Source organism: Diadema setosum, chromosome 3 (genome assembly GCF_964275005.1).
Source record: "Diadema setosum chromosome 3, eeDiaSeto1, whole genome shotgun sequence".
Taxonomy (NCBI): domain Eukaryota; kingdom Metazoa; phylum Echinodermata; class Echinoidea; order Diadematoida; family Diadematidae; genus Diadema; species Diadema setosum.
In genome coordinates, this window is record NC_092687.1 from 24,040,409 (window position 1) to 24,065,679 (window position 25,271).

Below are 25,271 nucleotides of genomic sequence, written 5' to 3' on the forward strand. Positions count from 1 at the left end.
ATACAGTTGAACCTCTCTTATCCGGCCTCCCTTTATCCGGATCTCTCTATTATCCGGACGCAATCTCGCCGTGATTTTTTTTTTTTTTTTAATAATTACGGGAGGAAAGGGGGACTCCCAACTCCTTGAGAACTCCTACACAAACACACATGAATTACATATTACTTTCAACATCAACATACACCTCTATTTTGGGGTCTGTTACTGAGTGTAACCATGATGAAAAGGTTGCAGTATACAGTCATTACTACATGTGGTACTACAATGGGCTACATCAGTACATGTGTATGTATATGTAACGCTACATGTATAAAGCATTGAGTCTCCCGTATCCGGCCAAATCCCTTATCCGGATGAGCCCCGGTCCCGACTTGTCCGGATACGAGAGGTTCAACTGTATCTGGGACTAGTCTTCAATGGGTGAAACCAATCTCATACTACACAATCCAACCAGTCACATGACTCTGGAGGCAAGCCGTGTCACGTGACCAGTCGTGTGACTCAATACCGCACAAATATGCAATTAGACCATATGGCTGGGTTTGCGACTCTACTGGCGTCAGTACAGTGTGTACGCTGTACTGCAGCTTGACTGGCTGAAAGTTCCACAACGGTTGTTGAAAATTTAACATGCTATATCTTTGTGACTTGCATTGCGACCCAGGTGCGCGACTGCAAACTGGAAAGGCCTGAGACGTCACACTTGCGGTAACTAGGGTTGTTACAATGGTGGATTGCGGCGAAATTGTGTGTTGTGTTTGGCGGCATTTGATGACATAAATGGTATCCCCGGGTACCAAATGAAAATCAGCCATTTTGTTGAATTATTTATTTTTTTAAAAAGGTTGCACCCGGGGTTACGAAAGAGTGGATATTATTTTGGTGGTGGAGCTTGCGGCGCTAGCCACTACACTGCAGTGCACTGAAGCACACGCTTTTGCTAGCACAGCGTGCCATGCATGCATCGTATAACATGCAGTGGCATGGGAGTGACTGAGTCACACACAGTGCATGCATTTCTCTGCAGCTGTCCTCAAGTGGACATGAGGTGGCGCTACACAACGCGGTACCCCTGGTACTACGGTACCCCGGAGTAACGAGTGATGCATCATTTACTCACCAGTCTCCATCTCGCAAACCACTTCCCGCCTCTGGGTCCCCGCCCCCTCCCCACAGATCGCCATGCCATTGGTGGAGCAGTCCGACCAGGGCGTGGCCTGCCAGGAGTAGGTGTGGCAAGAGACGTACAGGTTGCAGGGTTTGGTCTGGGTCAGCTGATCCTCCGGAAGACACGGGTTTAGCTGCCGGTTGAATGGGTACGCTGTTTGATGGACCAATCATAGAGAAGATGGAAAATAATCAACCAATGAAAAGGATACAATGACAAGCACACTATAAACAAATATAATTGTCACAATTGAGACAGTAAAGGCAGATGTACATTGAACCTTGACCCTTGACCCTTCATTGCCTTCCCCACAAACCTTCAAGAAAAAGAACAACAGGCAACCCTGTTAACCCGCTGAGGATGAGCCTCGAGTATATTCGGGCAAGCGTCTATGGGAAATGCATGTTGTAGCAACATTAGACCGTCCTCAACGGGTTAACAATTGCATTCCTGTGGAATATAAAATACATTAAATTTATGAACCATCATTGCTACTTCAATTTAAAAAGGAGGAGAGAAAGGGGTGAAATAGTCCCTGTCTTACCTACAATCCTGCGACTCCTCTTCTGCACTCCTCCGCTCGTCCCGCACGACACGGAGCAGGAGCCCCACTCTGACCACTCGGAGACGACGCACTCCTCGGCGCACGGCACGCGGCAGGTGCCCTGGCGTACCGGCTTGGGCTTGCCGGCGCAGTAGGATGCCGTGAGGTGCTCGTTGCGGGCGCTGATGCAGTACACAGCCCGGTTGCGGGTACCGGGGCCACAGTCGTCATAGCCAAAGTCAAGGAAACAGGTGGACCAGCGACCTGACAGGTAATCAAATCATTTCAAATTTGATATTACACTAGCTCAGGAAAGTGGATCAACGTCACCATCTGCAACACTATACAAACTTTTTAATTGCAATGTGCATCCTATACACACAGGAGGAATACTACATTCTAAGACCACGGTGATAACAAAGTCCCATTCTCTTCTTGCCAGTTCATTCTTCAGCATTGTGGGAAGAAATTGGGCAGTAATTAATGTGTTCTGTGCATGATATCAAATGAATGTATGACTACATCAAATACACTGTACTACACGTGTGTAGGGTAATATACTTTACAGTACAATTTACATTAATCTATCTGAGGATATTTACATGGGGCCTTAGGAATTTGAAGGAAACATTACACAAACACACACCAGGGCTCCAGTTCATAACACTCGTTATCAGTGACAAGTTGTGATAGTTGTTACAAGCTACTGAAATCCTTGCATCTGATTGGCTGAGAGCAAATTCATCACAGAAATGTGGCAGTTGTCACTGATAACGAGTTTTATTAAACGGGGCCCTGATGTTCATTTCTCTATATCTAACAGCCTTTTCTGGTTTTAATTTTGATGAGTAATTGAATGGTCCTACCCAGTAGCATTTTCAGACAAGACTTGGTGGCAACTGGCGAGGCTCATGAAACTTGAATGTAACCTAAATGAAAGTTATCTGGGTATGTGGCAAATTTCATGCTCTGTGAATTCTGTTCAGTATTTTAGATGAAGATTAGAGGCATTGCTGTATGTGACAACAGACGTGTACAACCCCCCCCCCTTTTTTTTTCTTTTCTTTTTTTTTTTTACAGATGTTTTAGTCATGAAAATGCTCTCAAACTATGCAAATGTATGACGTATAAAAAAAAAACTTTTTCTGAGAGTGCAGCTTGTTCTAGTTGATGAGGTATTTCTCGGGAAGTAAAGAATAATATTACTACTATTCTCCAATAATCTTTATACTTTCTTTAATCATCCACAGCCTGAATATTGGTTCACATTTCTGTAAGGTAAAACTTGACAATGCCTACATCCTTTTTTAAGAGAAAGTGTGAGGATGTATATAATGGCAATCGTGTGGCAAATGTGGATTCTAGCTTACAAATGTTTGTATATCATTCTACTCCTTGTCTTGAAATATGAATCATCTGTTGAAACCAATACGTCCAAAATACAAAATACTGGTATTCATCAACACCAAAGCCATTCATATCTAAAGATAACTTTTTCTTGACATTTTGATTAAAAATGAACACAGAAGAAAGCAAAGGATTTGTACTTAGTCAAAAGAAAAACTTGTAAGAAAAGTTTGGGTCCCAAGGAAACAAGATTTTGGCAAAAACCATAACAACCAGCACATTTAGCTCAGGAGGGCATTCCTAACAATGAGATCCCCCCTCAAAAAAACAACAAGAGATTTCAACTGTTTTCTTTTTCTTTAAATCACATTGACAAGCACAAATAAAAATAGATGAAAACAGAAACGATTTTGTCGGGTTCCGATGTTTTCATGAAGTTGCCTGTATGAAAAGTGTGCAGTTAATTACCCTTTTCGGTGGTCATATTTATGTGGTTGTTATCTAAAGAAAGCGAGGGTGCTGGGGTTACATAAGAGGTGTGACTCAACCCCATGTGGAGTGGTAGAAGAGCTTCCTCTTTTAATGCCATCCTTCAACCTGTAATGACTCCCCTTTCCTCTCATCATTTCCTTGATAAGTGGACAGCAGCGACCCTCAGATAAAGCCGGTGGGTTCAGCTGGAGCGTGATGGCGTCATTTCTATCATCATGCATTTGATCTAACCCACATTATATTAACCCGTTGAGGACGGTTTGATTTTGCTACAACACGCATTTCCCATAGACACCTGCCCGAGTATACTCGGGACTCGTCCTCAACGGGTTAAACACTGATGATGGCTTGTTGTATTGGGCAAACTACCAGAAAATTATTGCTGAGTTTAAATTAAGTTAATAATCATCAATAAAGACAGTACGAAGAATCATGTTTTAGTCACAGTATTTCTAATTACTGTATTAAGCTGTTGGTTTTGTATACAGATATTTCCACAATTGAGGAGATCACTTCTTTGCCCCATGTTATTGTATCAAATTGACAGTGATGGTATCATACACGTATAAGTGCACTATTACCCTGCCACATGGCAACATTTTCACATGTTTTTAAAGTCACGGTCCAACGAGATTTGTGAAATTCATGAAAATTCGAAACCCCTGCGAAAATTACAGCTTATACAGTAGATTTTCATCAAGGATTTGCATTTTGTCAATTACTAGCTAAGTGAGTATCCCTGCAAACCCCTTGATTTGCAAACTTTCCACTGCAGGGCGTTCTGTGCATGCACCAAGTCTTGAGAAGAACAGCTGTAAAGTGATATTATATTATGTTGATGCATTCAATGTATAAAATGAAAAAATTTGTTTGCATTTGCTAAAACCTTGTACTGTATGTGCCTGCCCTTCAAACATAAGAAAAAAAAAGGTTGCTTCTGTATACTATGTATATGTGACTGTGCTTCCTTCATTGTTTGATGGTGAATAGATTTTTCATTAGACTTGTAAAACCTTTGTATCACAGGCAGAATATTATCATAACACCAAGTTTAACATTGCCATTATTGTGTTGACACAATTATGTTTTCATGTAAACAAATTCCAATGACAGGTGGTAATGGAAGAAAAAAATATCCATAAAGATTGGGATCCCTTCATTGGCAATAGTACATACATTGTACTTTGACATGCATCATCTCCAGTACAATTTGGAAAAAAAAAAGGAGATAACATGATCACATGGCATACAATCTTAATTTAAGAATAAAAGTTCAACAAAGAAACTATAGTCAAACAAAAGCATTAAAAAATCACTATGTCCAAGGATGCCTTTATGCCAATCTGAGGGCATTTGAGGAAAGATTCTTGGATTTGATACAAACTTAGGTAAATCCCGACTTTGGGCACAACAGCAGAAAATTAAACAGCCCCAGCTACAGTGCTGTGTCTTGCTAAATATGTTAAGGTGTGATCAAAATGATTCATCAAAATCAGCTGTGATGATACATGAAAGAAAGATTACAACTTCAGGCTTACTACTTGTTCCATGGTAATGAGAAGTTTTTATGTCAGTCCTGCAAATGTGTTGTGCATGATCCCAATTGTTGCTTTGTTACTCACCTTTATGCCAACGGGCACACTCGATGTTCTCACACTCGCGAACCTCCACCAGCGGCGGACACTCCGCCCCTCCAAACACAGTCTCCACCAGGACCTCCCGCCTTCGGATCTGAACAGCGCCCTCACCGCAGCTCTTGGTGCAGGGTGACCAGTGGGACCAGTGGCCGACTTCGCAGTCCACGGGACAGTCTTTGTAGCAGGCCCGGCTGGCCACCGGTTTGAAGCGACTGGCCGAACCTGGAGAAAGGACACGTGTGGTGGGAAAAGAAATCTTGAATAGCAGAGACTGCCTGCAAATTGCTGAGACATAGACAAGATGTTCTTTCATTCAGGACTGCCACCACTCACATATCAGACACAGGGAGGTTACTACATGTATAAGAACATTTCCTGTGTGCTTAGAGCATTTCAGCAATCAAACATGATTCCTTTTTGATGATCAGCAACATTTGATATCTAACTTGTCTGGAAGATTCCTGCAGAATCAGGAAAACTTGGCAACTACAGTACATTTATATGTACAGTAAACTGCACGGAGCATCATCATACTGGGATTCTTTTATTCCTCTTTCATTTCTGCAACTTCCCTTTGTTTTTACTTTCATTTTTGTTTGAGGGTACGTAAAAAAGGAGCCCTCATGAGACAAACATGTCTATAGAGGATAAAACATTAAACATATATGTACCAAGGAAGGGAAGTGCAGCATGTAAAAGCTACACTGTACAAGGCATGTCCATGAACTGTGTGTTTGATTATCGATTTATTCTTTTTTTAATGTTTGGAAAGGCTTATCTTTTGTTTAATTAACTGAATGCTATTTGATTAATATTCTCGATCGCATACGAGACAGCATGTACATGGAAGTATCATTCATATATACCTGATATTCAATGTTTTTCATGATTGAGTTTTGTATAAATGCAATTCAGTTGCATTTGAACACACACACATAATAATGATAATAATAATAATAATAATGATAATAATAATAATAATGATAATAATAATAATAATAATAATAATAATAATAATAATAATAATAATAATAATATTAATAATATATAATAATTATAATAATAATAATAATAATAATAATAATATTAATAATATATAATAATAATAAAAACTTTGACTCTTGTGATATGCATTGCCATGGGACAATCCATTCACCATCAATGATACTTTTTTAAACCTTGCACAGTGTGTGTGTAAAAGGCACACCAAGAAATAATCAATCCTTTTAAGCCTATTTAATGCAACTTGCCACACTACTTCTGCACAAGAGCATGTCCACAGGGTTATATACATTGGCCAATGTTTTGATCTAGGCATTTAAGCAATTTGAAGATTCAAAGCACTTTATTTAAGTATAGTTTTTGGTTTTGTTTTGTTTTGTTTTTTTTGAGGGGGGGGGGGAGTTGCTATTTGTGAACAATGGTGGCAAATGATATTTATTTCACATGTAGCAATCTAGAAACTGATAACTCCTGAATGTAAATGCGGCTTTAGTGTATACACATGAATGCTAAGCTTCAATGAACAGCATTGCTTTGTGCATAGCAGTACTCTGAGGGCTGGAAAGGCATATATATATATATATATATATATTTTTTTTTTTTTTTTTTTTCAGAAAACAAGTATTTTAACCACTCCTGCAATGGACAAGTGTAGTAAAGAAATCTGAAACCAACAGTATTTTCCAAGAGACCTGCATTATTTTTTGGGGAAAAGGTACAAAACACTGCAAAAAAGGAACAGTTGTCATGTCTGTATGCAAGAATCCTACATGGCAGGGTTGCCTAACAGGCATTACAAGGCAGACTGCTAATAGGTATAGGAAGGTATCAATTTGTGGAGGAGTGTTGATCCATAACTTCTTGCCGCTAATCGAGTAATCCGCTGGGAGAGAGCTTTAGAAGGTGTCAGCAATAAGTCAATTACCTTTCCCTCAATGAGTGCCTGAGATGCACCCCGCGCAGTCTGTCGACAAGTTTTGCGGTGAGTGATGTGAGTCACATGATTGGTCATTTGTTCGCGCTGTTCACGCAAAAACGTCAGTAGTCTGCAACGGCTGTGCACTAATAAAGCACTAGCATTTCTCGTCAGTCAATTATGTTATGACTGTAGGAGTCTGGAGGGTTATTAACGCGATGTCAGTTGCAAAGTTTTGATGTGCTAACCTCACACATAACATAATAAAAACCCCGGTTGACATAATGACCTTGTGGCACATACTCGTCTTGGATGTACTATGGGATACAGGAAGTATGGCATGAACAGTATATGGGTATTGTTCTATGTATAACAAACAATAACAACACAAAGAGAACAGACTCAGTAATAATGCTCAAAACAAAAATCAATTTTAATTACAAGTTGCTATGTCCATCTCCATGGCTGTCTAGAAATTATGATTTATGGCAGCTGACAAAAGCAATGATGGATGTGTGCCATAATACTCTTTATAGTAGTTTCCCGCTTCTGTGTTTTAGGCGCAATGTACTCGAGACTCGTCCTCAACAGGTTAATTGATAAATTTCAAGTTTCTTCTAACTCAGTTTTTCTTCCTAACCCACATCAAATTAATGCTTGAACACTCCAGCATTTCTGTCAACAAAGTGTTCATAACTCTTTGATTTTCTTTTATCTTCTGCAGTTTTCCCTTCAGTTCACAGAGCACTGAAACTCCTCTGACCTCCATACAGCCTTCCCCCATCATTGGAACTGGGAGATAATGATGATGCTATAATTAGAGAGAGCCCGACATGCCCAGGAGAGAGTGTGACAGACATATGGAACAGCTTTGAGCCGTATCTGATTGAAACGAGACATGGTGGAGACTGCTCCCGTTTATCACTCAGTACATAGCTACCGCCTCCTCAACGAATGCCACTCACCAACACCCCGCATCCTTGCACCAAGGCTACAACTGTTTTTAACTCCCCTCTTAAAGAATGCCAGTGGGTACTTTGTTAACCCATCCGCTTTGAAAAACTGCTGGCTGCTACACAAAGTCTATGGGAGTGTCAGAATCTCATATGAAATGGGTTAAGTACTGGTACACAAAAACCAAGCAGAGTGCAGATGTCAGAGAGTTCATTTCTGCTTTCGCAATCTACATCACTCTGGATTTTTGCAAGTGCTAATCTCGACCCCAAAATATTTCTCATTCTCTGCAAATTTCACAGGCAATTGGGCCTGATGACCATGAGAAAAATTTCTACCCATTTGACAACCGCATATATGACTGATGTACAGGAAAGTAAAATATTAAAGAAATAAAGAAAAGATTAAAAAAAATTCAACATATTTTCACTTTTCTCGCATGATAATAGAGTACTTGCCTTGCCTCTTTAAGAAGGCAGGGAGAATAATATTACCCTTAAAATATGACAGTAGCGAGTCAAGGGAATGTGTTCTTTTTTCAAAAAATAAAATTCTCTCTATATTTTCCTTATAATGATTCTACACATGTGACATCATACACTGTAGTAGTCTTCTGATCCAGCAGAGACTGTGTAGAAACTTCAAAAATTCATAACTTTTGAACGGATTGTCCAATTTTCCTCAAACTTTCATGATGTGTTCTACAGATGTTGCTGGATTCTCTCAATCCTTATCCATGTGGAAAGTGATCTTTTCCTTTAAAGGGATTGTATAGCTTCGGTTGAGACCTAATTTCAGGTTTCTAATATTTTTTGGTGAGATAATGAGAAACCTCTTATGAAATATGAAAGAGCATGTAATTCTATGAGGAATTCAATGTTTATTTGATGAAACTTGGTTTTTAAATGGCTGAGATATCCAAAAAAGAGCGATTCTAATAAAGTGTGGGATCAACACTTTATTACGATCGCTTTGTTTTACTTTGTTTCTGGATGTTTTAGTCTTTCCAAACCCGATTTTCATCAAATAAACTTTGAATTCCTCTTAAAATGGTATGCTCTGTACTATATCGTAAGTGTTTTCTTGGTAGCTTGCAAAAAGTTAAAAGCCCAATTCTCATCTCCACCAATACTGTACCATTGATCCCTTTAATGTTCTGTGAAATGAATCTGGTCAAAGATAGATAGTACATGAAAGAAATGACTGTCCAGACTTAAGTTTCCATCATGGTATTTTTCACTTAATACTAGACTCGTAAGATTTGAATTAGATCTATGGCAAAATCTTGTTGCACAGCTTTGATTCAAAAACAAGAAGTAACACATGAAATTCAAGAAAATGAAAGTCTGGTGCAAGTGACACCTTATTAGGCGTTTTCACATCAGCCCGATGTTTCAAAATTTTCTGACTTGGGAAATTAACCCAATCACGAAATAGTGCGCTATTTGATAATGTGAACACAAATTAGCGTGCTAATTGTATAGCTCTGATCGAGAAAATTTCTCGACTCCAACTCTGGAAATTTCTGAAATAGCGGGATAGTAGCGCACTATTTGATAATGTGAAAACGACTCGAGAAATTGGCGCGATGCATCCCATCATGCCTAGCGTGTGTGACCCGATCGATCAAGGCAAACTGCACACAAATCATGAGGAATTTTTGAGAGGGCACACACAAGTTGGATTTTTATCGGGCTTGGATTTTTGTCGGGCTGATGTGAAAACGCCAATAGGGATGTGATGTAAAGACATTTTTCCTATCATTATTCATACTTGAGACTGGATAAATGGGTAAAGGAATGCACCAAAAATGCTGACAAGCCATATCATCCTTTGTGTGCTTTAGGTGCAGACTGACACAGAAAACCCCATAGCCATTGTACACACTGTCCAAAGTTCCTGGCACAGAAAGGGTTAACCCTAATCAGGCTGGGGGGGGGGGGGGCGGAATCCGCCCCCCCTCGACGTTTCGCGCAATATCTTCGCAACGCGATAAGCTCCCGCCGCAATGTTTCATGACTTTTTTCTTTCAAGTATCGCGCAACTTTTGAGACCCAAATTGTTGCGCCCGCGCATACCGTTTTGACGCGACGCCCGTTCGAAAAAATTTGTCAACCCCCAACTTGCTCCAAAACGTGATTTTGTGTACAAATCCGATGCAAATTGTGTTTTTTCAATTAATTCACATAAAAATTCATATCTTCACTTAGAATGGCCGAAATTAATTCATTTTAGCATAATACTGCTTTGAAAAATGTCTGTGACAAATTTTGGCCAAAAAACAAACAAAAACAAAAGGTCAAAAAACAAAGAAATACATAGGAAATTAATTTTGATACAGATTTTTTTTTATCCTATGTCTCAGAAGAATGATACAAGAAACATTCTTAAAAAGAAATTAGCGTAATTGGAGCATAAATAAGTGATTTAGAGCCCAAAACTGATTTTATGCATAAATTACAATAATTAATTAATATAAAATATAAGAAAAATTTTTTGGAGAAAGCAACCATACATTTTGATAGAATACGTCGCGGGCGTCGCATGTGCTGATTTTCGGCGCGATCGCACGTTCCATAGGCGAGATCTGAAGGGGGGGCCCCTTCAGCCAAAAAAGCCCAGCCTGATTAGGGTTAAACATACCAGACTCTTGGCAGGTGGAGTCCTCGTGCAGTGAGAGGGGTGAGCTGCCATTCTCAATGCAGAAGACTTGTCTCGTGGCGATTCCGGCACCGCATGCCTCGCTGGAATTCCCCGTCAGATGACATTCTTGCCAGTCCTGGACATAGTGTGAGAGGAACATAATGACATGACAAGATTCATACAGAAAAATATATATTGTCGCTGGGGCAACAAGACTTTGTATCTACAAAAAGTCAAATGTTCAGGAGAGCCAAAAAAACATGGTGGCAAAAGCACTGCAGCAAATGGGATAGCCTTTCCTTTGACATGACGTGGTGGCTTCATTTTTGGAGGAAGACAGTTGGGATTTGGCCAGGACATCACTTAACCCATTATCTAGCCATTAATCACAAAAAGTCAGTTTCACCAAAAATTTCAGATACAAGGTCTTGTCACCCCAGCAACGATGCAAGTTTTTTGGAGTGGAGCTTTCTGCAGATGGGGTCCACACTGCAGCAACAAATTTAATGCAAAGTTGAAAGAAATGCCCTCTGGTATGCAAATTTCCTGGTGATGATTAAGGTGTTTCTTGGCACAGCTGCCTAGTAATCTGTTAGTGCACGTACATGATAGTAAGGTTAGATTTTTCATTTTTTTTTTTTCACTGCAACTGTAAAAAGGACCCAACAGCAATTTTTGTTATAATTTCATCACAATTACCATCACTGAAAAAACAGAACACTATCCTCAATTTGACCCACGTCAGGAGCTCATGCAACCTTTCCTATCATGGAGTAAAAGCAATTCACCATTGTTTGACACTCAAAGCCATAGAGTCCATGCATGCTGTATGGGGGAAAATACCTTATTCGTATAAAACACATTGGCTGTTGAAAATTCAGAAAGCACTTCTGCTAAAAATGGAAGTGAAACAAAAAGTGATAGAAGAAATAGAATACAGTCAAACCTGCCTTAGGGGCCACCTGTCTATAGCGATCACCTGTCTATAGCGGCCAAAAATCCAATGGAGCCGTTGCCGAGCCGATAATTCAGCATGTTTTTCTGCTTTGAAGCCGTTCGCGCAACGTTCAGTGATTGCCACCGCTGCATTCATCCCTTATTTAGTCAAAATAATGCACTAGTGTAAAGCTTTCTTAATGACAAAACACCTACTACTGTGCAAAATTTCATATATACACCGGCATGGCTAAATGCATGAAGCACACGGTATGTGCGTACGTACACACATACATTTGATATGTAAGGATACAACGATGATGCATGTGCATATAAGCAAAGTGCACAAAGTTGGATTACCTGTCTATAACGGCCACTTTTTCCGTTTCCCTTGGGTGGCCGCTACAGACAGGTTTGACTGTATACGCAAGTATGCAGTAGAGAGGGACAAGTTATAGAAAGGTAGGGAGCAAGGGATAACCTTGATGGGGGTGGAGGGGGGGGGGGACAAGATGGGGAATAAAGGGGAGAAAGTGGCAAAGGAAGAAAGAAATCAGAGTTGAAATTTTTTGCTGTGAACTTACATCAGTAATTTGAACAGCATAATTTCATATTGAAACAAAAAAAGAGCTTCATGTAAGAGGGGAAGCAAATGTCTGCTAATCCCCTGTGGCACCAGAACTCACCTGCAGAAACCACACATACTGTGGGCAGATTGTCATATTCTGGTCCTCGCACGGCTGGTGGTCTGTGAGGGGCGGACAAGGCACACCTCCATTGGAAGCCGCCCGAATCACCCTCCTAGACCGCGTCCTTTTCAGAAAACAAAACACACATTTTCATGACAGTTGATTCTAGACTTATTTAACAAGGAAATCCCTAACAAAAAAGTCCTGTGGTACTCCCTGTGGTACTTGTCGGTACCACACAATGTACCACACACTTGTAATGTTACCACAGGAACTGTGTGGTACTGTACCACAGGCTTGTAGGGTATTCCCTGTGGTACTTGTCAGTACCACACAATGTACCACATAAATAAATGTTACCACAGGAACTGTGTGGTACTGTATTACAGGCTCATGTGGTACTCCCTGTGGTACTGGTTGGTACCACACAATGTACCACACAAATATATGTTAACACAGGAACTGTGTGGTATTGTGTCACAGGCTCGTGTGGTACTCTGGGATGTACAGGGCAGTACCACAGGACATTACCACAGGAAAGTTCCACAGGACAGTACCACAAGACAGTATACACACAAATTGTCCTGTGGTATTTTGGGACGTATTCCACACAACAGTACCACAGGACAGTACCACATGAATTGTCCTGTGGTACTTTGGGACGTACCACAGGAGAGTACAACAGGAAAGTACCACAGGATAGTACCACAGGACAGTACCACACGACTTGTTCTGTGGTATTTTAGGACGTACCACAGGACAGTACCACAGGAAAGTACCACAGAATAGTACCACAGGACAGTACCACAGAAATTGTCCTGTGGTATTTTGGGACGTACCACAGGACAGTACCACAGGACAGTACCTCACGACTTGTCCTGTGGTATTTTGGGACGTACCACAGGACAGTACCACAGGACAGTACCACAGGAAAGTACCACAGGATAGTACCACAGGACAGTACCACACGACTTGTCCTGTGGTATTTTGGGACGTACCACAGGGCAGTACCACAGGACAGTACCACACGACTCGTCCTGTGGTATTTTGGGACGTACCACAGGACAGTACCACAGGGCAATACCACAGGAAAGTACCACAGGGCAGTACCACACGACTTGTCCTGTGGTATTTTAGGACATACCACAGGACAGTACCACAGGAATTGTCCTGTGGTATTTTGGGACATACCACAGGACAGTACCACAGGACAGTACCACAGGATATTACCACAGGACAGTACCTCACGACTTGTCCTGTGGTATTTTGGGACGTACCACAGGACAGTACCACAGGGCAGTACCACAGGACAGTACCACAGGAAAGTACCACAGGATAGTACCACAGGACAGTACCACACGACTTGTCCTTTGGTATTTTGGGACGTACCACAGGGCAGTACCACAGGATAGTACCACATGACTTGTCCTGTGGTATTTTGGGACGTACCACAGGACAGTACCACAGGATAGTACCACAGGACAGTACCACACGACTTGTCCTGTGGTATTTCGGGACGTACCACAGGACAGTACCACAGGACAATACCACAGGAAAGTACCACAGGATAGTACCACATGACTTGTCCTGTGGTATTTTGGGACGTACCACAGGACAGTACCACACGAATTGTCCTGTGGAATTTTGGGAGTACCACAGGACAGTACGACAGGAATTCCTGTGGTAATTTTCGATGTATACCACAGGAGAGTACCACAGGAACTGTCCAAAATCCCACAGGAAAATCATAATATGGTGCTATTCCACACAGAAGTACCACACAGCAAATTCAATTCGTAAGTACCACAGAAAAATGCTACAAGATATTCTTTTTTTTTTTCTTAACATTTTATACCAGAGGACTATCACATCAGGAGAATATCAAACAGCAGTACCACACAGGAGTACCACACAGGAAAATTGTAAGGCAGAATCAACTGAAATTTATAACAAAAATACAAACAAAAAAGCACATATTAATATTCCTCAATTAATTGATAGATGAGTTATGCTGTGAATTATAACAGATTTGCCATTACTTATCCTGTCCTATACTCCTACAGTATTACCTATTTAGTGAAAGTGCTGATGTAAAGCATGAGAAATTTCATAAGGACTTTTGTGGTACTCCTGTGGTACTCCTGTGGTACTCCTGTGGTACAAAATTTTACATAGCTCATGAATATTCATAAAAAGCACTCTAGATTTTAGAAAATACATAATATGACTTAAAAAGTCAAAGTATTAATGATGGAACTTACTTTGAACTTTATGAAAGATTGTCTAATTATGTTATGTTATTCCCAATATCATAGATATTGTTATGAAAGTGTAATTTCATATCTTGATAATAAAGTATAATCGAGTTAGTAACCATGCCTTAATGCTTTACGGATAGACGGCCATATATATATGTACTGATAGGGTCGATGGCTACCTAGGAATAGAATATGACTATATAGATTTATTATAGGACTAGATTGGCACTTGGCCATTAAACTCTCGTTTGATGTTATATGTTAGGAGTAGGACAGGTTATTAAGTAGGGCCATGTTTGTCCTGAAATCCATCACTCACCTATCAGGAATATTCCTTGAAATGTGGCTAAAAGTCTCCCAGATTTTTTTTTTCGACCTATCCTGTGTGGTACTCTCCTGTGGTACCATGGAAATGCTGTGTGGTACTGCCCTGTGGTAATGCTGTGTGGTAATGATCGACCTGTGGTACTGTCCTGTGGTACTGTCCCAAAATACCACAGGACAGTTCCTGTGGTACTGTTCTGTGGTACTAGTCCTGTGGTACTGCCCTGTGGTACGTCCCAAAAATACCACAGGAATTCCTGTGGTACTGCCCTGTGGTACGTCCCAAAATACCACAGGAATTCCTGTGGTACTGTCCTGTGGTACTGTTCTGTGGTACCGGTCCTGTGGTACTTTCCTGTGGTACTGCCCTGTGGTACGTCCCAAAATACCACAGGAATTCCTGTGGTACTGTCCTGTGGTATGTCCCAAAATACCACAGGACAATTCCTGTGGTACTGTCCTGTGGTACTATCCTGTGGTACTGTCCTGTGGTACTGTCCTGTGGTACCGTCCTGTGGTAATTACCACAGGAGTACCACAGGACTTTTTCGTAAGGGTAAAGTAGAAATTACGCGGTGCGTAATATATGTCCCCACCGGAAATAGCATTTTGTAGCAAAATGTACAATACAGGTCAAAAATCTAGGTCAAAGGTCAAAGAAGTCAAAGGTCAAAATTCTGTGTAGAAATTTTGAAGCCCTCACCTAGTGCCATCACATAAAAGCAAACGGAATCGAAATTGGGTTACAAATGGCAAAGGAGTAGCATTTTGTAGCAAAATGTACAATACAGGTAAAAAATCAAGGTCAAAGGTAAAAAAATCAAGGTCAAAGGTCAAAGAAGTCAAAGGTCAAAATTCTGTGTAGAAGTTTTGAAGCCCTCACCTAGTGCCATCACATAAAGCAATCGGAATCGAAATCAGGTTAGAAATGGCGAAGGAGTAGCATTTTGAAGCAAAATGTACAATATACATTATAGGTCAAAGGTCAAGGTCAAAGGTCACAACTGAAATTCTGTGTAGAAGTTTCAAAGCTCCCATGTAGTGCTATCATATAAAGCAAACAGAATCGAAATTGGCTCATAAATGACAGAGAAGTAGCAAATTGAACATTTTGATCACACACGGATGCACACACAGACGGACGGACGGACGGACACATGGACACACACACGTACGGAGCCCGTTTCATAGTCCCCTGCTCGAACTCGTTCGGCGGGGACAACAAATTGCCCTTCATCGATGCATTATGTAAAATAGACACTGATTGTGTTTCTCTGGTAGCCAAAATAAAAAAAATCATAGGCATACATATTCCAGTTGGACTCAAAAGTGCTGACCTCTAGATTGCTAGACAGGCATCCACCAAAACTTGCCTTGTTCTCAAATACATCTTGAATATCTACACACATGGTTTATTAATGCTCTTAAGCCTGCAATTGATACCAGATCTGATCTGAATCTATCTCAACTGTGGGTCGCTTTTTTGGCTTGATATTGTTCCCATGTTAATGAAACAGGACCCTGAAGTCCCAAAAGGGTTAATTTAATTCTTACTTGTTTTATTTAAGCCGCCACCACCACTGCTCTGATTCACCACTTTCATTTAAAACACCAGCATTCTCCACAGAGTTGGTCATCTCTTTCAGTTGCATATCAATTAGGTGATATTTTAAAACACACAAGTTTGGACTGAAATCAGTGACTGTCCTAAATTCCTTCATACAGTGTATAATCTAGATTCTACGGCAGCTAAAAGATTATTCTGCATTATAAAATGGCATCACTTTTGTAATAAATTTAACAATTGATCCTCCTTTGGTCAGAAAAGTTTTTAACTGTGATTTTGTTGGATAAATTTCTGGCAAAAACTGGCTTTCCGGTTAAACATTATTTCTTTTTTTTTTTTTTTTTTCTGTTTTGTTTTGTTGATATTTTGTTTTGTTTTGTTTTGTTTTGTTTTGTTTTGTTTTGGGTGGGGGTCCTACAGCAGTACCAATGTATGGAGACACAACTGATCTGTAAACAACATACACTCACCTATGACCTCTGACCTCTGGCTGGCTGGGGTCATGGCAGGTCGTGGAACACTCACTCCAGTCAGACCAGAGTGAGACCAGACAGTCACAGGGCACTGTGCAGACCTCGCGGCTGGCGGGCCGGAAGTTTGCTGTCTGTAGACTGTTTTCTGAAACTGTGGAGCGTGCGATGACAAAGAGATTACAATAAGAAAGCGGAGAGGTACGTATAACTGCCCAAGATGGAACAGATATCATCACTTAGCATCTTGGTCTTGCTACAGCTATTTATATGTCTATGATTGGAACAACCTGTTATGAAATCACTGAATCACAGCAGGTCAAAATAAAATGCAACCATCTTGTGACGATTTATGTGAGCCATCAACAAGTAAACCCAATAGAATTGCAGACATTTGATCCAGATGCAAAAAACAAACAAACAAACAAAGAAACTGAAAATTGGAAAATTTGCCTGGAAAAAAAAAAGTGGTACATAATTCTTGGAATTGTCTTGACTTTTCCAAGAATGTACAAAAACATTTTTCTTTTTGGATTTTATGCAACAATAGCATAATGAAAAAGATGATGTGTGTCTAATGCCTGATCTCCCACAAATGTGACTACATCTGAACTTCAGTGCATATTTTCTGAAACTTTGTGACCTGATGACTGGCTTTCTTTATACCACTTTTGTCTTTTAACAGGTAATTTTTTTTCAATGAGTGCTAAAAATGGGAAATTCTTGTACCATTGTAAAGCTGATGGTCTGGAAATTCATACAAAACATTTCTGAAAGATTATTGTTCTAAATAAACTGCAAGAAATACAATTTGCCATTCATTTAATGGTTCCAAACTTAAAGGACAAGTCCACCTTCATATACATAAGGATTGAGAAAATGCAGCATTATTAGTAGAACACATCAGTGAAAGTTTGAGGAAAATTGGACAATCCGTTCAAAAGTTACGAATATTTTAAGTATCTGCGCAGTCACTGCTGGAAGAGAAGACTACTACAGTGTATGATGTCACATGCGTACAACTGTATAACGAAAATAAAAAGAGAATTTCACAAAACTTTACTTTTTGAATAAAGTGCACATTTCTTCGACTTGCTACTGACGTACAATGTATGTTAAGGGTAATATTGTTCCCCCTGCCTTCAGAAAGAGAGAAGTCGAGTGTTCTTTTGTTATGCCAGAAAAATAGAAATATGTTGAATTTTCTTTATTCTTTCTTTATTATGTGACATCACAAGCTATAGTAGTCTTTTCATCCAGCTGGGACTGAGCAGAAACTTCAAAAATTCATAACTTTTTAACGGATTGTCTGATTTTGCTCAAACTCTCACTGATGTGTTCTACTAATATTGCTGCATTCACTCAACCCACATGTCTATGAAGGTGAACTTGTCCTTTAAGAAAAATGTAGAAGAAGAACTGCTCTTGCAGAAAGTATAAAAAACTTCAGATTGACTACAAGCAAGTTGACCTGTTTCACCTGTTTTGAGTCCTCACATACAGTAATTTGGCAGGGAGTGCGAATCTTTTTTTTTTTTTTTACTATACTATAAGAGCACTAAATGCTTGAGCCACAAACACATATTTGTGTATGTTAGTGGTGGATGCAGGGGGGAGCGCACCAGGCACGCGACCCCCCTTTATTTTTTGTTAAAACAAAAGAAATGAAAAGAAATGAAAAGAAACAAATGGGGGAAGGGGTGCATGCATCCCCCTCCTTTATTTTTTGCAAAGGCACCCCCTCTTTACAGAATTCCTGGATCCGCCCCTGTATGTGACAATGGTAAAAGATATGTATGAGAATAGAAGACTGTCTACTGACCAGGTGTTCCACTCTGAAGACAGTGGTCCTCCTCTGATATCTCCCCATTCACATCCACACAGTCCACCCTACGGTATCTCTGTCCCACCATGCAAGACTCTGGAGCTGCTGACGATGGCTGGAAAAAGGACAAAAACAGAGCTTCATTCTAATACCCATTCACATTCACAACTGAAATCTATCTTGAAGTTTGGTTGAAAGTGTTTCACTGCCAACTGCATTTCTTTGCCTGCAGCTTTGCAAACTACATATGTCAGGCCTTTCAAAGTATGGTAGAAGCATGCAAAGAAAAATATGTCATATAACTTCTGTGCCTGATTGATGATTCTACACACTTCTATCATTACAAAGGATAGTGGGTAGAACCTTCCAGATCACAATGGCCCCTTGCACACTGACGTCTTGTTTCTCTAAAATATAACGTTTCTCAACTCAGGTTCAGCCTAGCATAAGCCAGAAGTGTATTTCAAATGAGTTTTGCTGGATTTTCAGGCAATTTGACAGTTAAATTGTATTACACATGATGATCAGCCCATTGAAGATGAGCTGATTTTGCTATGATACTCATTTCCAATAGACACATTCCCAAGTGTACTCAGGACTAGTCTTCAACAGGATATGAATTAGGTGGAACTTACAAGCATTTTTACCACAGTATACATGTAGAGTGTGAGCACATCCTGCATCAAGGATTGCATTATCATGACTGACAGGCTATGGAGTTTGTGACACGACCATTAATCTCTCACTGGGTCGAGTTTGTGTCAAAGCGATTCTTTTGTATGTTGGCTTACTGTACGAGCTGAAATTTTCGCAGTGGTTTTATTTTCGCGAATTTCACGAATCGCCTTTGAACCGCGAAAATAACAACACATGAAAATAACAACGCGCAAAAACAGAAACGCGCGAAAACAACGCAGGGAAATGAAAATCAAGCCATGCCATGTGCTGCAGGATCGCGCCAAAATTATAGTGCTGTACAGTACTGTATCCCGTCCTGCGCTGCGCCTAGCTAGCCTTCAACTTGTCGACTGTGCACGCACGTCGCACAGTACAGCTAGCTATAGCTGTTTAGAGTGCGTTCAGTCTACTCTTGCTGCTGCATTCTTGGTGTTCGGCTGTCGATGTCTGGCACAAATTTCGAAAGTCCTTGTGAAGTATTAAATTTCTTTTTGATATTTGTTTTACTTTCAAATTGAGAAAGTACTAGTACACAAGGTACTTTTAGTTTAGACAACTATAGTTTTTTCCTGAGAGTTCAAGTAAGTTCAGTTAGACCCTCTCAACCGCGAAATTAACAACACGCAAAAATGTCCTCCAAGTAGCAATTCGTGAAAATAATTATCTGTACGCGAAAATTTCAGCTCGCACAGTATCACCTCCATACTCTACCAAATACATCAAAAGGGATTCACAATCAATTGAATGACAAGTAGTAGCCTACTAAAGGCCGTGTCACACCTTTCCAGGTAAGCCTTGCATGCGACTAAAATTGCGAAGAACAATTTTTACTACCCGGAGGTCCCCGCAGATGACCCGCACATGACAGTACCTAGCACGTATCTCACCTGTAGTCGCCCGGAGGTGCGCACGCGAATCTTTTTACCCGCAACCATGTATAGACCCTATCACACCTTTCCGGGCAAGCTACACGGGCTTGTTGCGTGTAAGGATTTTCCACCATACCGGACAATTTCTGAGGGCGGACATGGATTTTGGCGAGTCAGTGCATGTGTCTTACTTGCTGGATGCGTTCTACTTAAATTCTACTTGCGGGTATACTATGTGACCTGCGTACCAGTCGCGTGGGGGCTGACAACTCAGTGAAGGAATTGCTTGCAGCAGCACCTCGCAGGCAACTTCAATGCAGGTACTTCAGCTCTCACGCAGGTCACACGGAATACACGCAAGTAGAAGTAAGTAGCAAGTGTCTAGTGCCGGAAATTCTCCTGCGTGCTGGAAAATCCCTCCTCGCAACAGGCCCGTGTAGCTTGCCCAGAAAGGTGTGACACAGCCTTAATAGACATGGATAATCTGTCTTTCCTGGGTAAATCTATAATATGATTTGCACAAAACAGCGATGTCAATGCGCTTTAATTACCAGTATTTTACCTTGAGGGTACAACAATGTATGAGATCTCTGTGTTTGTATTGTCCCTTTAAATTCTCCAATAAATGGTGTGTGTGTGTGTGTGTGTTTTAACTTCATATTTTCACATATACTATGCCAGATAGTAACATCAACTGTTTCAAGGGCATCAGAGAAGGAAACCACTTCCCTACTCGCATATTATGTCTAAAGCTGACAGTCAGTGAAACGGGAGGGTTTCCCCAATATATAATGTGTTTATTCTGTAAATAAGGCAGAAAGGGAGTCAGTAAGAGTTTGAGGAGAAGTAGACAATATTTTTTTTTGTCTGCTATTGAACACATCTAGACTGACAGGACTGAATCAATAAAAGCGGTATAAGTTTAGTCCAGGTTTCATATGACATTTTGTGCTCGTGAATGCATGACAAGCCGTAATTAACCCATTGAGGACGAGTTCCGAGTACCCGTACACTCGAGCAAGCGTCTGGGAAATGTGTGTTGTAGCAAAATCAAACCGTCCTCAATGGGCTAAGATTCATCACATTCACTACTGGTACAGATAGGTCCACCATGATGACAATACAGAGGTCCAATTAGGTAATTAGTGTTTCAGACCAGCCAGCTACATGATGAACTTGCGCACACATTTTGCATCAACCATGGACTATTTGCATAAACTTCCTCTGTGAACTATACAATGTAAGGGCGTTTGTACTTTGATGCAGAGGGAACCCTAAAAAGGCAAAAAGGACTGAAGATACAGACAGACAGCCAGACAGACAGGCAGACAGGAAGAAATACATGTAGAAGCTATTCACACCAGACTCTATTAAAAAAGATACCGGTACATAAAAAAGCAGTGTATGACTCATATGACAGACAAACCAGTGATGTGGAAACCATGCGCCAGTATTCATTTATACAATTTGGTAAATAGGCCTACTAAAGGACGACAATTTCAACACTTTTTATGGCTCAGCGGAAATAAGCACCTCTTTGGCACAAACCACTCACTGAGAGGAAACGTTACAGACACGATTGCTGTCAGTTTCATGATCAGTGTTTTTTTCCCCTCCCTTTCCTGATATTCTTCAAAGACAGGATTGTTAAGGAACGAAGGGTGAAAGTGCTCCACAATTTCAAAGTAAACCCAGCCAATGTTAAACCTAACCTTATACTGGGAAGGGCAGTTTTGTAGACTTTTAATGTGCTCCTTCAAAGAATAATTTTCCTTTAATATCAATTAGCACTTTCAGACAATGGTCATTCATTTTGAAGTACAAAATGGTGTATAAGTCTATGTACATGTAATGAATCAACAAACATTGCAATTTGAACGTCATGGTTTGTTCTGTTTTTTTCACAAGATTTGGAAAGAAAAAGAAGAAACTAACAATTGCATTGAATTTGTTGTGAATTGTTTCATTTATATTGCTATACAAATGACATTTCATATATGTAGCAGTCATACCAAAATGCATAGCAAATTGTTATGCAATACCAGGAAAATTACTGTACAGCGTACATTCCCTGCTCCTTTGCTACAGCTGTAACTGGACTCTATACTGAGTTGCACAATAGAAGGGAGTTAACGAAAAGAGTGGCTTGTCCTCACATGAAACCATGTGATATACACAAATTAACCTCGTTGATGCCAATTACCAGGGTCAGGTATTGACTGGCTGGATAATTACTCTGTTCCTTGAGGCAGATATTAATACAGACTCCAGATTGGTAATAAGAAACACCTGTGACATCCAGGATTGGACAGCAAACTCCTGTGGAATTAGTCCCCAATTCCCCCCCCCCCCCAAGAAAAAAAAAATACATCCCCTAGGCCTACTCAGTTACATTGGATTATGATTTATGATAAATGCAATTAAACAAAAACAAAAACAAACAAGGAAAAGTAGAAGTTACGCGGTGCGTAATATATGTCCCCGCCGGAAGTAGCATTTTGTAACAAAATGTGCAATATAGGTAAAAAATCAAGGTCAAAGGTCAAAGAAGTCAAAGGTCAAAATTCTGTGTAGAAGTTTTGAAGCCCTCACCTAGTGCCATCACATAAAGCAAATTGAATCGAAATTGGGTTAGAAATGGCGAAGGAGTAGCATTTTGTAGCCAATGTGCAAGATAGGTCAAAAATCAAGGTCAAAGGTCAAAGAAGACAAAGGTCAAAATTCTGTGTAGAAGTTTTGAAGCCCTCACCTAGTGCTATCACATAAAGCAAACGGAATCGAAATCGGGTTAGAAATGGCGAAGGAGTAGCATTTTGTAGCAAAATGCACAATATAGGTCAAAAATCAAGGTCAAAGGTCAAAGAAGTCAAAGGTAAAAATTCTGTGTACAAGTTTTGAAGCCCTCAACTAGTGCCATCATATAAAGCAAACGGAATCGAAATCGGGTTAGAAATGGCGAAGGAGTAGCATTTTGTAGCAAAATGTACAATATAGGTCAAAAATCAAGGTCAAAGGTCAAAGAAGTCAAAGGTCAAAATTCTGTGTAGAAGTTTTGAAGCCCTTACCTAGTGCCATCATATAAAGCAAACGGAATCAAAATCGGGTTAGAAATGGCGAAGGAGTAGCATTTTGTAGCAAAATGTACAATATAGGTCAAAGGTCAAGGTCAAAGGTCACAACTGAATTTCTGTGTAGAAGTTTTAAAGCTCCCATGTAGTGCTATCATATAAAGCAAACAGAATCAAAATTGGCTCATAAATGACAGAGAAGTAGCAAATTGAACATTTTGATCACACACGGACGCACACACGGACGGACGCACGGACGCACGGACACACACACGTACGGAGCCCGTTTCATAGTCCCCTGCTCGAACTCGTTCGGCGGGGACAACAAACAAACAAACAAACATATCAACTTGCAGTGTATTGCTTGCAGGTAAAAAGTAGACACAAGAGGGAACTTTACATGATTGCAAAAACTTGATTGGTAAAAACAGAGTGTTTTGATGTGCACACCATTTATACTGCCCTCCCCCCCCCCCCAAAAAAAAAAAACCAAACAAACAAACAAACAAACAAACAAAATGGCTAGCCTGAAACATGCATGTGTGAGGGGAAAAAAAATGTTTTCTGGTTTTGGGGGGTTGATTTGTTGCTGACACTGTCTTTGAGTGGAGGCCACAAATCACACGAGATGAATGGTGTAGGCATGGTGGGCGGGAGATTCCCTGCACGGGAGGGTGGCTGTCACGCCACCGAAAATCAGAATAAAACTGGTAATGAACCTAGGAGTGATCAATTACACTTGGAAAAAAAAAATGGAGGGTTTCAAATAAAGTCTCCTTCTGAGGAAGATATTTGGTGGTGGTGGGTTTTTTTGTTTGTTTTTTTTTTGTTTGTTTTTTTTCCTGGCTTATGGCTGACATGCTTGCATTTGTTTGTCTGTTCGTCTGCCTTTGAGCTGTAAAACTCAAATAGGGTTTATATTCATGGACAGGCCCTTTATAAACTGTTTGGAATAGGTCCGTAGTGGTATTGAGAAGGAACAGGTGATTAGACCGGATCATAATCAGGATGTAATAATGTTTTTGAAAGGATGCACATAGTTTTCTATGGCATCGGTGGCCTTATGACCATGGCGGAGGTTTTCGTTCCCTGCATGCTTCTACCTTCATACAAGCTAGTCTTCTCCAACTATCATTATGCCGTGGCGGATCCAGACGGGGGTGCACCGGATGCACCCTCCCCCCCCCCCCCCCCCGTCCCGTTTATTTTTCTTTAAAAACAAAAGAAATAAAAAGAAAAAAAATGCACTGAAACCCGGAAATGGCACCAGAAATATTAGTTGCCCCCCACCCCTCTTTACAGTATTCCTGGATCTGCCCCTGCTATGCGTTGACAGGTGTGAATTTGAGCTTCTATAAGAAAAACCTACACTGATCCTAAATTGGCCTTAATCAGGGGAGTGCACAACCTCTGCATGGAATTTGAGTTCATGATCAGCAGCAGGTAGGCCTAATCTATTAATGGTATGGATGGATGATAAAGCATAAATAACAAGAGGCCCTTATCGTCCTCCTTGTAGAATCCTTCTTCAGATGTTAAAACAGCTGTGAGAATGCATTTACACAATCAATTAAAGTCGGACGATCATGGCCCCCAATAATACGTTGTTGTGTAGCTCTTCCAAACGAACAAATGCAATTGCGCAATGCCAGACTGCAGTGCTATCCATAAACGTGTGGGACAGTGCTGCCACTGATAAACGTGTGTGTGTGTGTGTGTGTGTGTGTACGCATCATACACAAACATTGTGACCGCGAGCTGCGGTGATTGGATGAAAGAGGCCAGAAGACGCATGGCTCTTTTGGCCTCTATTCATGCGCATGCGCACTGTGAGTGTGCGTCCATTCGGCACTGATCGTAAGCTCTCGTGGCTCGGACAGCCAT

At 40.5% G+C, this 25,271-nt stretch overlaps 1 protein-coding gene across 1 annotated transcript in view; it reads right to left on the reverse strand.

Moving 5' to 3' along the window:
- LOC140246703 (thrombospondin type-1 domain-containing protein 7A-like) overlaps positions 1 to 25,271 on the reverse strand; it is a 61,245-nt gene that overhangs the window by 25,267 nt on the left and 10,707 nt on the right. Inside the window, exons 2-8 of the mRNA XM_072326041.1 lie at positions 18,770 to 18,887; positions 16,948 to 17,101; positions 12,326 to 12,452; positions 10,704 to 10,839; positions 5,174 to 5,410; positions 1,713 to 1,976; positions 1,121 to 1,321 (exon numbers count right to left, since the gene is read on the reverse strand). Of these exons, the coding sequence (XP_072182142.1) occupies positions 1,121 to 1,321; positions 1,713 to 1,976; positions 5,174 to 5,410; positions 10,704 to 10,839; positions 12,326 to 12,452; positions 16,948 to 17,101; positions 18,770 to 18,887 (1,237 nt within the window). The remainder of the gene's footprint in view (positions 1 to 1,120; positions 1,322 to 1,712; positions 1,977 to 5,173; positions 5,411 to 10,703; positions 10,840 to 12,325; positions 12,453 to 16,947; positions 17,102 to 18,769; positions 18,888 to 25,271) is intronic.